The sequence below is a fragment of the Aegilops tauschii genome, chromosome 3 (assembly GCF_002575655.3).
Source record: "Aegilops tauschii subsp. strangulata cultivar AL8/78 chromosome 3, Aet v6.0, whole genome shotgun sequence".
Classification (NCBI taxonomy): Eukaryota; Viridiplantae; Streptophyta; class Magnoliopsida; order Poales; family Poaceae; genus Aegilops; species Aegilops tauschii.
Window position 1 is genome coordinate 290,592,704 of NC_053037.3, and position 15,075 is coordinate 290,607,778.

Here is a 15,075-nt window from a genome sequence, read left to right on the forward strand (position 1 = left end):
CTCAAGGGTTATGTGAGATGCTCTGGGTGAAGTACCTACTGAGCGAGTTGAAACTTCTGAGGAAGGGACCCTTGAAGGTGTGGTGTGACAATCAGTCAGCTATAGCCATTGCTAATAACCCAGTTCAGCATGATAGGACAAAACATGTGGAAATTGATCGCTTCTTCATTAAGGAGAAACTTGATGCTGGTATCATCAGTCTTACTCACGTCAGCTCTGGGCAGCAGTTTGCAGATTGCTTGACAAAGGGACTGGGAACGAAGGACTATAACTTGGCATGTGACAAGATGGGGATGATAGATATCTACCACCCATCTTGAGGGGGAGTGTTGAACCGGTATGGGCCCAAGCCCATCAAGCCTTGTCACTTAGGGCCCAAGCCCATGAGGAGGTGCTGACCTAGAAGGAGGCATCCAGTCCTCCCGTTCTCAGAAGAGCCGCCACACACATACATAACAGCCAAAAACAAGGTGAGCCTGCGACTCAACAGTATCAAAAGGTTGATCAGGCAGATCCCACTGCAATCAATATTTACGGATGGTATATAACTGGTTTAAAAACATGGCATCCAATAACTTCCACCATACTTTAGATCATCCTCAGTACCATTCTTTATGAGCAATACCACAAAACCATGATAATCACAATTTAGAACATGGTAAAATATAAATGAGAGCAGTGAGAATGATCAGATAATTACCTGGAGCTTTACTTTTATATCCAGAACCATCCTTTCTCTCTCAGCCTGTATAGATCAAAACAAAGATCGTTATTATTTTAAGAAAAGAAAAGCTACTGTGGCATGCATGTACAGAAACAATGGTAGGGATTATTTACATAGCAGTATGCATGACTTACCGCCCTCTCTCTGGGACTCAGACTTTCTGCCTTTGGACCTCCACTGATTCGGACAGCAGGAGAGCTGAAAACAGATGTCAGTTGATATTGCAGTTATAGACTTATAGTTACTGGAAAAGGTTAACGGTGAAAAAGCTTGCAGGCCTGTCATCATACCTTGGTACTTGCTTACTAGCCCCACCAACTAATGCTAGAATTGATTTACGCTTTTCTTCTTGTTCTTCTGTTCTTGCATTTGCTGGAAAGCTTTTATAACAGTGCCTATTGCCTGGTTCTGCAGATGTGTTTATGGCTAATTACCTTTCCAAATATAATGGAAGTGCAGCACTAAACAGATACCCCACAACCCAGGCATTACAAGTCAAAATGAACCCCTCGACATGGAGAAAATACAACAGTTACATGGTTCCTTCAGTTAAAGTGTTTGAACAGTTTTGGTAAAGAGCTCAAGTTGTTTACAATCAATTCCTACACCGTAGTGTATTAGACCCAATAAAAAAATGCACGGTCATCTACACAATCCTAAACAATTGTGTTCCTGGGGTCATCTGATGCTAGCATACATAGGGTCTGAACTGTTAGAAACACAGTGATTAAGTGTGACAATACGATGGAGAGAACAAGTGTTAGGCAAAAAATAAAATGTAGATGAGTACCTGAACCTTCGATCTCAGAATCAGCTATTGTTATGATCTCAGGATCAGCAACATGAGAAGGAAAGATGGCCAGAGGGCTTTGTCCTCTCCCAGTTGCATCCTGCAACTTATCAAGAAGGTTATTGGTGAATTCTTCTGCGTTGTTGCATCTTTCCAGATAATCCAAGAATCCCTGAGTCTCTATAAACTGCATAATCTGCCAAACAAGCATCAAGTTTATAGTTTGTTAAGGATACGACCAAGCTAGCTATGCAACGACGATGTTAAAATGCAAACACATGATTTAAGGTTAGGGTACACTTTAGTTAACTGTGTATATGCTTACCCTACCTGGCTACGAAGGATATAAAACTGAAGTATATTATAACCAGCAATACTAACTTTAAATTAGAAGAGCTGTCGCGTTACAAAATAGGTAGGCTATTGTGAGCAACAAATAGAAGTCAGGAAGCATCAGTGGAAAATCAGAAATACTGAGTTATGTCAGCAGGATTAATAAGGTTAAGAACAATTATCAATCACCAAAGCACTTGGGAGATGTTTGGTTCGACCAATTTGTATCGTTATCTGATTACACCGCATGCTGATACCGTTAATTACGTTTGGTTGGGCCAGCCCGTAAATGAATACGGGGTAAACAGATTACGCCTTAAGTCTCGGTCGTTTCTGCCCATCCCAGACCGGAAACAGATCCCGTTACCGCTTCGCCTCCGGTGACGGTTCCATGGATCGATCCCTCCGCCCTCGATCCCCTTCGCCCCGATTGTTCTACGTCAAATCGAACGGCACAGGTGGTGGCGATGGAAAGCCAATCTCGGCGGCACCATGCGAGGAACAGCACAATGGTGGCCGCCACCATCCGAGGAGCAGCAACAATGGCGGGGGCCACCGACCCCCTTGCCGATCCCCTTCTCTACTCACGGTGCTGCTTCTTCTTCGGGCCCCATGTTATTCTTCTCCCGTGTTCTCCTCTGCCCTCTAGTTGTCCTTCATCTCCCCTCCAGTTTTCAGTTGTATTCAGGTTTTATTGCACAAACAAACGTTGTAAAGTAAATCGATACCCTTACCGAAAAAGGGTTTCCCCCGCTTCACCGATTACAATCATCGCAAACAACTCAACACCACACCACACCACACCACCACACAACACACCCAAGGCCAGATACAACCGGTAAAGGAACAGACACAAAGCTGAGCTCGGCGAAAGTAGGCCTCCAAGACGGCGCCTTCAAGAAGGGGAACAACACCGGAGCGCCGTCGCCGCCGGATCCAAAGGAAGGAGACGACGCCCACGGACGCCACTGTCGTCGGCCCAACCGAAGCCGAGCAGGGGATCTCCCCTGGCACGCAGCGGACAGGTGGCGGCGAGGGGGAGGGGAGGGAGAGGGAACGCTCGCGGCGGCTAGGGTTATCCCCTCGGTCGCTCGCGGGAGCAACGCGAGGGTAGGGAGGAGATCTGTCTCGTCAGCGAGGCCGTACCTCAATCGATACCCTTACTGCTTATAATCAAACAAAATAGCAGCTGAATCGGTTACGCCCCTTCTCCACTGTAACCTCATACCAGTCCTGTTGCCGTTACCATTGTGTGAACCAAACACCTCCTTGGTAACTAGTTAATCAGATGAAATCTAAGTAAACTCTGATTTTTGGAATGTGTCAACCCCATATATGCAGATATAAGACTAATGATGAATGTTGAACAGATCAACAACAAAGGAACCAAGGGACCAAATTTCAGGACTCGGGTGACAGATGTAACTTTGCATACATGTTGACAAAGCCCATCTAGCAATAGGTTTGACCTGTGTGGAATGGCACATAACTCTTGTATAAATATAAGTATGCAAATGCGTCTATGGAATAAGGTGCACAGTTGTTATTTGTGAGCAGCTATTTTCTCTGTCTCGCAAAAGGGGATTCATTAGTTACTTTACAAATTAATGAACCATAGTACAGCATGACAGACTTCCATGTTCTCTCGAGGATGATCATTGTATATAGTACACGCTGTCAATGGAAAGTAGCTTATGTGCCATATAGCTCCATTTATATTAAGGCCAATTCCTGAATGTATAAGAATAGTGTATACTTAAAAACACCCTATACATGGAAAAGCTTTCAGAGGCAAATCATTCGCTGAAATGACAGATTAAATATTGGAATAGTTCATTGGACTCAAGTTCATAGACAGGTCTTATGTGAACTAAGTTTATGAGGGCATTATTTTGGTCCCTAAACTTCAGAGGTAAGCCCAAGTCAGATATTCTGAGCACTGGCAGCTGGGTCAAACAGAAACTTAACAAATATAAACTTTTTGTTCCACGATATACAAAGATGTAAAGTGCCAATGAATTGTAAGCATACCATCAACATGGACTCGACAGGCTGATTAGTTGCTCGAGACCGTTTTTTAAGGAATGCTTGAGCATTGAAACCGGTTGGTAAAGCATTATCCTGACAAGCAAACCTCTTGAGTTACCACCAAAGAACGTAGTAGACAAATAATAGTCAGAAAACTTATTAGAGTGATGACTTACAATGAAGTTACGGTAACCACTCATAATCTGTGCAAAGAATCTCAAGAATATCAGCCTGCAAAAAAAAAAGATCAACTAATAAAATAGCTCCCATGATGCCCACTGGAGAACAAATAGTCCTAAACATAGATCATGACTGAAGACCCAGAATAGTCTTTGGGGTTAATTCAGGATCGTACCATGCAACAAAGAATCATAAACTCCCTATCTGATTAGTGTCAAGCATATTTTCTTTTTCTCTCAGTTTCCAATTATTTACCATGCTCAGAATGGTAAGATACAGAATAGTCTACATCAACTGATTCTGAGCCCGTTCTCATCTAAATATACTTGTGCAGGCAGCCAGGCACTATAATTTATCTATTCATATTGTTGTCTAAGCCACTAGGCCTACTTCCAGTGGAATGCTTCTACCATTATAAGCCTACTTTCAGTAGAGTGCTAGCACAAACATCCTATTAATTAGCAATTGCGCACAGATACAAAGTAAACATTAACATGTAGCACAGAATTACCTGAGCTGAAAATCATGATCTTGCCCCCATGATTTTGTCGCAGTCCTTAAAGAATAGTCACCCATACTGCCAAGATTGATTTTCATGTAATCAATGGCCACAACATTGGGCTGTAGTAGTTTCAATATCTCACCACGCAAGAAACTATGTTCACTTTCGGGTATAGGAGGAATGTCTTCCGTGGTTGTTATCCGATTGTATTCGAGATCAACCACCACTACCTGCAATTGCATGCATTGCCATTATCACAACATCATGATGCATCATGATGGTAAAGTTTGAGAAAACAAACAAGGAAAACGCAAGTTTGCATTGGTTGGCCAAACTAACAAAAACTTGGAGCAATAGTAGACATCATTCTCATAAAATGCATTCAGTATATGCAATATAAGAAGTTCTACATCTAAGCGCGTGGTGTATAGAATAAATAAATGCAATTCAACTTCTCTTGTTAAGGCTATGGTACTGGTACTCTTGAACATTGTTCGTTTACAAATCAGTGTGTTGTTCTCATGGAAATTATTCACACGCCCAAAAGAAAATCCTGACTTCTCAAAGTTCAGACTATGATGAGGAACAATAGCTGAGAAAAAAAAACAGATGCCAGATCTGTTTGACTACTTCTAGATACTTTCACTCTAGTGTAGTATTTCTTTTTTTTTCTTTTCATTACCCTACCTGCTGTCTCCAGAGGTCTCTAGTTATAAGTAGCTGTGAGTAGAGAGGTGAATCCTAAATAATGTTTTCTAGAGTGTTCCAGCTATAAGTAGAAGTATGTGAAGGCTTCCCAAAGCCCTATAAATAGAGGTCCTCACCTCTACTTTGGAACCCAGACTATGTACCCACTACCTATAATACAACTTGTTTTTCTTGTCTAAGATCTTGGAGTAGATCTTGTGCTCTAGGAGTTCTGGATCGAACTCTTGCTGCCATATCGGCCTACATTCGTCTCTAGAGCGATATCTAGCGCAGCACGTTGAAGCTGTTCCTTCAACACTTGTGTTGTACACATTGTAGCAGCAAGGTGGAGTTGCTCCTCCACAACCTTTGTGCTGCTTCAGGTGGCATCAGAGCCTCGTTGACCCATACTAGTTCTTGCTGTCCTCTTCGAGAGCAAGCAGCAGCAAGCAATGGAGCAATTGGAGAAGAGGATGGATGCTGCAGAACAACAAATCAAAGAGCTGCGTGAAGATCTTAATCGGAGATTTGACCAGCTGGTTGAGATGATAAGAAAGGGTGTCCCCACTGCTACCAATGAAGGAGATTCATCTAAAGAAGAAGAAGATGTTCATCAAAGAAGGAGAGGTAATCTTGGAGCAAGACCGCCACAACAACATGCTGTTCAACGTGCTTCAAGAAGGCCAATTTATGTTGAAGCTTCTGAAGGTGAGGAATATGATGATGCCCTTGAAGAACCAGATCTCTACGCATATCGGAGAGTACCCAACCCTACATATGCAAGAGATACATACAAGGTGAAAGCTGAGATCCCAACTTTTAATGGAAATGTTGATATTGAAGGGTGCCTAGATTGGCTATATGAAGTGGAGACTTTCTTTGAGGTCATGGAGGTTCCGGAAGATCGTAGAGTTCCTTTGGTCGCATACAAGCTGAAAGGAGGAGCCGGTGCATGGTGGCATCGCGTTCAAGAAGAGCGCAGGCTGAGAGGAGAACCTCATGTGAGAACTTGGCAGCAAATGATAAGTCTCTTGAAAGGCAGATTTTTGCCCGCTGATTATGACCAGATCCTATTTATTGAATTTCAAAATTGTGCTCAAGGAAATAGGACTGTTTCAGATTACACGGAGGAGTTTCTAAGGCTACAAGTGAGGTGCAACCTTGCTGAAACTGAAGATGAACAAGTTGCAAGGTACATCAATGGTCTCAACGATGCTATTCAAGATCGATTGATGATGCAACAAATGTGGTCCATTGATCAAGCACAAGCTCTAGCCTTAAAGGCCCGAGAGGTTTGTGAGGACAAGAAAGGCAACTAAGGCTCCATATCCTCATGCCGAAGGCTCGTCTAGGAGTCAGCCTAATAGAGTGAAAGAAAAGACCGCTCCACCAAAGGCAAAACGACCCATCCAGAAGCAAACTAGAGGCAAGGGTAAGTCCAATGAAGGCCCAAAATGCTATAAATGTGGTGAAGAGGGACACATATCCGGCGGTTGCCCAGTAAGGAAATTTGATAACACAACTATCCATGATGGTGAAGGCGATGAGGAAGAATACAAATCAGCCGAATCTGAAGATGTAGAGGGACAAGAGGTTTGTCAAGAAGAAGGTGAAGAAGTTGTATGTGTGATTCAGCGTCTCCTATGTTCCACACCACAACCTGACGACACACAACGGAAGAAAATATTTGAGAGCAAATGCACACTGAATGGCAAGGTATGCAAATTAGTGATTGATAGTTGCAGTTGCGAGAATCTTATCTCCCAGAAGTTGGTGAACCATTTAAAGCTTGATACTCATGATCATCCAAACCCCTACACTATTGGGTGGATCAAGAAAGGAGTGAATATGAGGATCACCAAACAATGCAACCTGCCACTTTCTTTGGGCAAGCATTATCGCTCAAATGTGTTGTGTGACGTACTCCCTCCGTCCCGTAATGTAAGACGTTTTTGCAAGCTTGTTTAACTTGCAAAAACGTCTTACATTGTGGGACGGAGGGAGTAGTTGATATGGACGCTAGCCAAGTTCTTCTTGGGAGACCTTGGCAATCTGGTGTGGATACTACACACAAGGGCAAGGAAAATTCTTACTCTTTCATTTGGAACAAGAGAAAGATCATTATTTTACCAAACAAAACTGAAGGTAATACCTCTAAGGAGGAGGGGGAAACTATGTTAACTATCTCCCATACCTCTCATGAGTTTACGGAAGACTTGAAGGAGGCAGATTTGTGTGCTGCACTTGTTGTAAAAGGAGAAGAGCACCTGACTGTTGAAATTCCAGCAAAGGTACGCGGTTTATTGGCAGAATTTCAAAACATACTTGGAGAGCCACAAGGCCTGCCACCGATGAGAGGAATTTAACATAGAATTGACTTAATTCCGGAGCAAGTCTTCCTAATCTTCCACACTATTGAATGAGCCCAAAGGAGCATGATATATTGAAGGAGAAAGTGGAGGAATTGCTACAAAAGGGGCACGTTCGAGAAAGTATTAGCCCATGTGCTGTAGCAGCCCTACTCGCGCCAAAGAAAGATGGATCTTGGCGCATGTGTACGGACAGTAGAGCCATTCACAAGATCACCGTAAGGTATAGATCCCCGATTCCCCGTCTGGATAATATGTTGGATCAGCTTAGTGGAGCAAGAGCATTCAGAAAGCTACACTTAAGAAGCGAATATCATCTAATCCGTATCAGACCCGGGGATGAATGGAAAACCGCCTTCAAGACAAAGGAAGGGTTGTTTGAATGGCTAGTCATGCCATTTGGACTCTCAAATGCACCAAGTACCTTTATGTGCTTAATGAATCAAGTCCTTTGACCCTTCTTATCCCACTTTGTTGTGGTCTATTTCGATGACATCTTAATCTATAGCAAGGATGAGGATGAACACTTTGATCACATTCGAAAGGTGCTAGAAGTACTAAGGGAAAATGAGCTCTACGTCAACTTGAAGAAATGTGCTTTCCTGCAAACACAACTTCTTTTCCTAGGATTCGCCATAACATGTGACGGTATTCGTGTTGATGATTCTAAGGTTGAAGCAATCCGAGAATGGCCAACTCCGAAGACCATTTCTGAGGTAAGAAGTTTTCATGGCCTTGCAACTTTCTATAGGCGATTTGTGAAGAATTTCAGCACTATCATGGCACCAATTACCGAGTGTTTGAAGAAAGGAAAGTTCCAATGGACAGAAGCAGCTGAAGCTAGTTTCAATGAGATTAAACAAAAACTATGACAAGCCCCTGTCTTGGTGCTACCTGATTTCAACAAGACTTTTGAGTTGGAGTGTGATGCAAGTGGAGTAGGCATTGGAGCTGTTCTATCTCAAGAAAGGAAGCCCATTGCTTTCTTTAGTGAGAAGTTAAGTGAAGCTAGACAGAAATGGAGTATCTATCAGCAAGAATTGTATGCCGTTTTCAGAGCGTTGAAAACTTGGGAAGTCTATTTGCTGCCTAAAGAGTTCATTGTTCATAGTGACCATCAATCCTTGAAGCATTTAGAAATCAAAAGCATGTTGACCGCATGCTAGCAAGATGGGTAGCATATCTGCAGAGATTTAACTATCTCATCATGCATAAATCTGGAACAACTAACCGAGTGGTCGATGCTTCGAGTCGTCGGGCATGCCTCTTGACTTCTTTTGAGGCTGAACTTCCAGGCGTGGATCAAATAAAGAAGTTGGATGAGAATGATGAAGACTTTGGCCATGTTTGGGTAAAGCACATCAGGGGCCAGCCATTAGGTGATGACTATTTGGTGCAGGATGTTTATCTCTTCAAAAATGATCGTTTGTGCATCCCAAGGAGTTCTCTGCGTGACAAACTAATTAGAGAACTCCATTCAAGTGATCTTAGTGGCCATGTTGGACGGGACAAGACTATCGCTAACCTGGAAGCTCGCTACTTTTGGCCACAACTAAAGAGAGATGCTGGAAAGTTTGTCCAGCGATGCCCTATATGTCAAACCTGCAAAGGCCAAGTCCAGAACACAGGGTCATACATGCCTTTGCCTGTTCCTGTTGCTCCATGGGAGTACATCTCTATGGACTTCGTCTTGGGTTTGCCAAGAACAAGACGAGGGAGTGATGCCGTGTTTGTGGTCGTGGATATATTCTCTAAGATGGCTCATTTCATCCCATGTCGCAAGACAACGGATGCTCATCATGTGTCAAACCTATTCTTCCGAGAAGTGGTCAGACTTCATGGAGTTCCAAGGTCCATTGTCTCAGACCGTGATAGCAAGTTTCTTGCTGCATTTTGGCTCACTTTGTGGAAGCAATTCAACACTGAATTGAAATTTTCTAGCACTGCTCATCCACAAACAGATGGACGAACGGAAGTGGTGAACAAGTTTTTGGGTAATCTGATCCGTTGCATTTGTGGAGAAAGAAAGGGACAATGGGTTATGGCTCTATCTCTTGAAGAGTTCTCCTACAATAACTCCAAGCATAGATCCACAGGAAGGAGCCCTTTTTCCATTGTCTACACTAAAGTTCCAACACACTGGTGGACCTGATGAAGCTACCATCAAGGGGAAACTCAAAATCAGCATTGTCCCTTGCTGATAATTACACTGAGTTATTTGAAGAGATTCGTGGTGTTCTGGAAGCACAAAATCAGAAATATAAACAACTTGCTGATTTCAAAAGGAGGCCAAAATCATTCCAAGTTGGTGATAAGGTGATGGTCTACCTCTGAAAAGAGGCTGCCTTTAGGTGTTAAGGGGAAGCTTAGGCAGCGAAGGTATGGGCCCTTCTCTATCATGAGGAAGATAAATGATGATGCTTATGTGATAAATCTTCCAAGCGACATGGGCATATCCAACACTTTCAATATTGCGGACTTGACTCTCTACCATCCAGAAGAAGCGCTCTATGACGATAACTCGAAGGCGAGTTCCAAACAACCAGGGAAGAATTATGAGGAACAATAGATGAGAAAGAAAAACAGATGCTAGATCTGTTTGGCTACTTCTAGATACTTCCACTCTAGTGTAGTATTTCTTTTTTTTTCTTTTACCCTACCTGCTGTCTCTAGAGTTCTCTAGTTATAAGTAGCTGTGAGTAGAGAGGTGAATCCTAAATAATGTTTTCTAGAGTGTTCCAGCTATAAGTAGAAGTATGTGAAGGCTTCCCAAAGCCCTATAAATAGAGGTCCTCACCTCTACTTTGGAACCCAGACTATGTACCCACTACCTATAATAGTACTTGTTGTTCTTATCTAAGATCTTGGAGTAGATCTTGTGCTCTGGGAATTCTGGATTGAACTCTTGCTGCCATATCGGCCTACATTCGTCTCTAGAGCGATATCTAGCGCAGCACGTTGAAGTTGTTCCTTCAACACTTGTGTTGTACACATTGTAGCAGCAAGGTGGAGTTGCTCCTCCACAACCTTTGTGCCGCTTCAGACTAGTATGTTGAACCAAACTTCTTCGCTCTCAAAATATCATAGAACCCTTGCACACATACGTCTTCAGTTCAGGGTTACAAAACTATAAATATAAAGATTTGTTGCGACTTTATTAATCAAAGCAACAAGAAGCATTCACACATCGGCTGTGAAAGGAAAATGATCCTACCAGCAAAAATAAAGAACAGGTGGACCAAACCTTTAAAAAGGCTATTTCCACCAGTAAATAAGTACTAGTACGTATTGCCAAGAGAATATAGGCAGGCAACGGCAGAAAAACGGCCAACGGAAACTTCATTTAATGTTGCAACTTACACCATCCATTGTCACTGTAGATGTGTCAACACCTGAATGAAGTCCCATCATGTAGGGAGTCGGAGCATCAATGTAGTCAACACCACTAGAGAATATTATTGGAATGTAGACATGCTGCAGCACAACAAATACATTGAATGGGGATAATTCACCACATGAGCATAACATAAAATAATGAGAATTTCTGGAACACATATGAATGAAATCCTCAAGCGCAATAATTATTTCACATATTTGTGAAGCCCGCTAAAGACTTGGGAATAAAAAGGAACACAGTTGAATGAAACCCACCTGCCACCTAATCGGGTATATCAAATGGCATATGGCTTCTGAAACTAGAGTTAATAATGTATACCTGCATTACAAAACAAAAGAGAAGTCCAGCAAACTTAATATAAACTTCAAACACTTCCACTTAAGGTGTTGTTCCAAAGTAACAATCCATTCACTTGTAAACCTAAGCTAAGACTGGGATGGTATAATGTTAAAACATGGTCAAGAGTTGCATTGTGAAACTCAACAGACTTGTTAGATCTTAGCAATATCCTTCTTTCAAGCAGAACGGCAGTAAAGAGCTGTATTAGTTTATCAACATCCAGACACTGCACCAATGGCTGGAAGGATATCTGCAACCACAATCAGCTTGATATTACAAGTTGAATGTGAACAAAATGGAGTATCTAAAATGGTACTGGAAATATGGTCAAGGAACATAAGACGAAATGGAAAGGAAGCCATACATCAGCGTGAGGAAGCCATTCTTTTGGAGGAGTTTCCGCGGAAAGAAGGCAATTATCAATGGCAAACAAGACACGATCCTTTCCCGGTGTTGGTAATGGAACATTTGACACCACATGGGATATTATATCCCACAAAGGCTTGCTGAAATCAGGGCCGACAAATATTAAGCCATGAAAAAGGCGTAATCCATAGTTTATAAAGTGCACACATGAACAATGAAAGTTTACCTACAACCGGCAGGAGAAAAACAAAGGACAAATATTTCCTCTAGAGCATCGCGGAGGACTTGGAAACAAGGAGAATGGGACACAAAGCAGATGCATTTATCAGCAAAAGAATTCACCGGAATTTGGTAGGCTTCAATAATATCTTCACAAATTGGATCCCGAAATGCAATACAACTGACATAAATTTTTGAACCATCTCCCTCTACAAAAAAATGATGACTATGTTAAGAGGTATCTATGTAAACAATAAGCAATAATAATTTCAACTCGAAGGGTTAAAAACATGTAAAAAGTTCAGGAAATGTCAACTACCAACAAGACATACCTGTCAAAACTATGGGATAGCTCCTTGGATAGGTGGAGACGTCATTGGCGTCCAACCGAGAAGAGTATATTCTTACACCCGCTGGCAAAACACACTGCAGTTATCAACGGACAATGATAGAAAGGTTCAGATTACAATAAAACAAGATTAGGGATAAAATAGACATGATGATATCACAATTGTCATTCAGCAGTTTAAAATTATTATAACATGAAATCAATCACATTCTCTTGTTCACATTACTATCTTTTCTTTTCAGTTATCTGGCAAAGATCTCCACTATTTTATTGGTGTTCAAGGTTCAGCCCCTGGGCAAATGACATGGAATTATCCAACATTGCTAAACAAAATCGATAGTTAAAATAAATGGATGGCACGCCCTACCCCTTGTTTTCCGTCCCATGTGTCATTAACATGTTTTTCCGCAATAATACCTGGCATACAGACTTTGACACTGCTAACAAATTTTGGTTGTAAATTATATGTGCTGGTACAAAAAGGTCACGGGCAGGGATGTGATTGAACATGCTAAAATAGCATGCCCCTACATACATCACACGATCACATTGTAACAGTATCCTTCCATGTTCAATTATCTCCAACCACACAGATGTACTGAAGCCAAATTCCCTGCTTCCACCAGTTAATATAGCATCAAATCGTCTGCGTGCAGGCAGAGAGGCCACTGGAGCAAGTTGGGGCACTTGTCCTAGAATGCCAGCATTTTTCCCAAGATAGCAGGATCTTGAACTTTCGATGATAACTTTCAACAAGGAGAGATGAAGGTAACTGTTCAAAGAAGAAACTCTGTTGGGCAGAGCGGTTAAGCCTCTAGTAATCTAGTGTGCACATTGGCCTGAGTGCCTACAGACTCACCCTTATAAAAATCAATCAAACTTGAAACCCAACCGAATCGGGTCAACCTAATCAACAGAATGACTAGGTGACCGCATAATCTTGAGGCGGCACAACCCCAGTAGTATGGCGAGCAAGCAGTGGCATGGTCCGGCAGGCTAGCAAGTGGCCGTGCAAAAGAACTATCCCCAGCAGGCCAGCAAGTGTGCAGACAATGTTATCACGTCGCAGGCCAACAATCCACGGCGCAGTGTGGCGGCCAATAATTTTCCCAGCCATTCTTAAATTTCTGTCTCGACCGATGCACGGTTGAGTACGCAACTGGCATATAGTACAATTCTAACCTCAGTGCACTAGAGCATCACGAATTCACCTCTACAGATCAACCATTTAGAAGTTAGCAACACGCCAGCCCAATCAAATGCTAAACAACACCAATTTGTCCATTTCACCGAAAATTCGAACGATGGGGGCCGAAGCAGATCGCGAGAGGAAGAACTGAGGCAGCTGGAGGAAAGGGGCGGGATCTGCGACTCACGGTGGGGAGCTGCGGGGGCGGGGGAGGGTAGAGCGCGTGGCCCGAGTGCGGGAACTGGTCAATGAAGGCAGGCATGTACATTTCTTCGGCGCCATGGAAGCCCTTGAGGCCATCCAGCGCCCGGATCTCCGGCCCCAGCCCGCATACCACGAAGTACTCGAAGATCCGTGACGTTGATGCCATCGCCTCTGCCGTCGATCACCGGCAGTCACGCCCACCCGCCCTCCTCCGGAAAGGGATCCTCGGCGCGGTCGGTCTCCGTCGATCTCTCCCTAGTTTCGACTCTGCGGGAAAGGGAGGAGACGGTGTAGGCCGTGGGACGAAGGAGGGCGACGGGTCGGGTGGACTTTCTGTTTGTGATCCGTTAGCGAGAAAACAGAGACAGGCCCGTTAGGAATCTTTTTTTCTCACGAAAATGTTAAAATCTGGCATCAGATTTTTTTTTAGCGCTACAAATCTGACGACCAAATTTGCCATGCGAAAACAGATATATAAGAATTTGTCATGTTCTAAAATAAAAATTACCGCGTAGCACGCTACAACGATCAATTGCCATGCTTCTCGGAAAAAACAATTAAATTAGACGCGTCAAATTTTTAGCCCTAAAAATCTGACATCACATTTATGTTTAAATCACTTTTATAGAACAACCAGTTAGGAATATCGGAGCCAATTTTAGGCATTGTTCTCTGAAGTTCATTTGTCGTCCATGCTTATTTGTCAACTATTAACGAGGGATACATTCCCTTCAAAAAAGATTAACAAGGGATACAAAAAAAGTCTTTCTCCCACATTGTTTTGTATATTTCTCTGGCGACGCTATGCCTGAATTCCACATCTACCGATCGGATTCGGGGGTTTCTTGAAGGAGAGTGAGGGACGGTGAGAGATAGAGGAGAAAGATTGGGTTTTGACTATTTGATTACATTTTTTAGGGAGACTATTTGATTACACTAGTAAATGTGCACGTGCAACGCACGTTAATGTTTAGGCAATATAGTAATTGCACGCAGATATTAGGTATGCTATTATTTGTGTGTTAATCCTGTGATTAGTGCAATAGTTGGTGTGATATTAATTGCATGTTAAACACGTTTAACGCTCGCCATTGGAGCAGTCTAGGTCGTTGGATTGACTTAGTTCGATGGCCGAGATCAGTTGGATCTGCCCCTTTGGGTCTTTTTATATTGGTATAGATATAGATATAGATATAGATGGGGAGTAGTTTTCTAAAGCCCACGCAACAGTGTGAATGTGGAAGGCGAGAGGGTCGCGCGGCGGTACGGTGCCTTATAGATTTTTTTTAGACAATCAGCGAAGCTTTTATTAAATCGTCACAGCATTTACAGGGACGAACTGAAGTTCACCAGGGTTGCCTAACCAGACATGGCGGCCGACCCCTAGTTTCAAAGCATG

General features: G+C 42.8%; 1 protein-coding gene across 1 annotated transcript in view; it reads right to left on the reverse strand.

Moving 5' to 3' along the window:
• LOC109735593 (DENN domain and WD repeat-containing protein SCD1) overlaps positions 1-14,025 on the reverse strand; it is a 33,653-nt gene extending 19,628 nt beyond the window's left edge. Inside the window, exons 1-14 of the mRNA XM_020294814.4 lie at positions 13,660-14,025; positions 12,267-12,360; positions 11,942-12,143; positions 11,714-11,855; positions 11,499-11,599; positions 11,265-11,328; positions 10,974-11,087; positions 4,567-4,787; positions 4,052-4,106; positions 3,879-3,968; positions 1,515-1,710; positions 1,015-1,132; positions 859-922; positions 701-745 (exon numbers count right to left, since the gene is read on the reverse strand). Coding sequence (XP_020150403.1) covers positions 701-745; positions 859-922; positions 1,015-1,132; positions 1,515-1,710; positions 3,879-3,968; positions 4,052-4,106; positions 4,567-4,787; positions 10,974-11,087; positions 11,265-11,328; positions 11,499-11,599; positions 11,714-11,855; positions 11,942-12,143; positions 12,267-12,360; positions 13,660-13,842 — 1,689 coding nt within the window. The 5' untranslated portion in view covers positions 13,843-14,025. The remainder of the gene's footprint in view (positions 1-700; positions 746-858; positions 923-1,014; positions 1,133-1,514; positions 1,711-3,878; positions 3,969-4,051; positions 4,107-4,566; positions 4,788-10,973; positions 11,088-11,264; positions 11,329-11,498; positions 11,600-11,713; positions 11,856-11,941; positions 12,144-12,266; positions 12,361-13,659) is intronic.
• Positions 14,026-15,075: the final 1,050 nt, after the last annotated feature.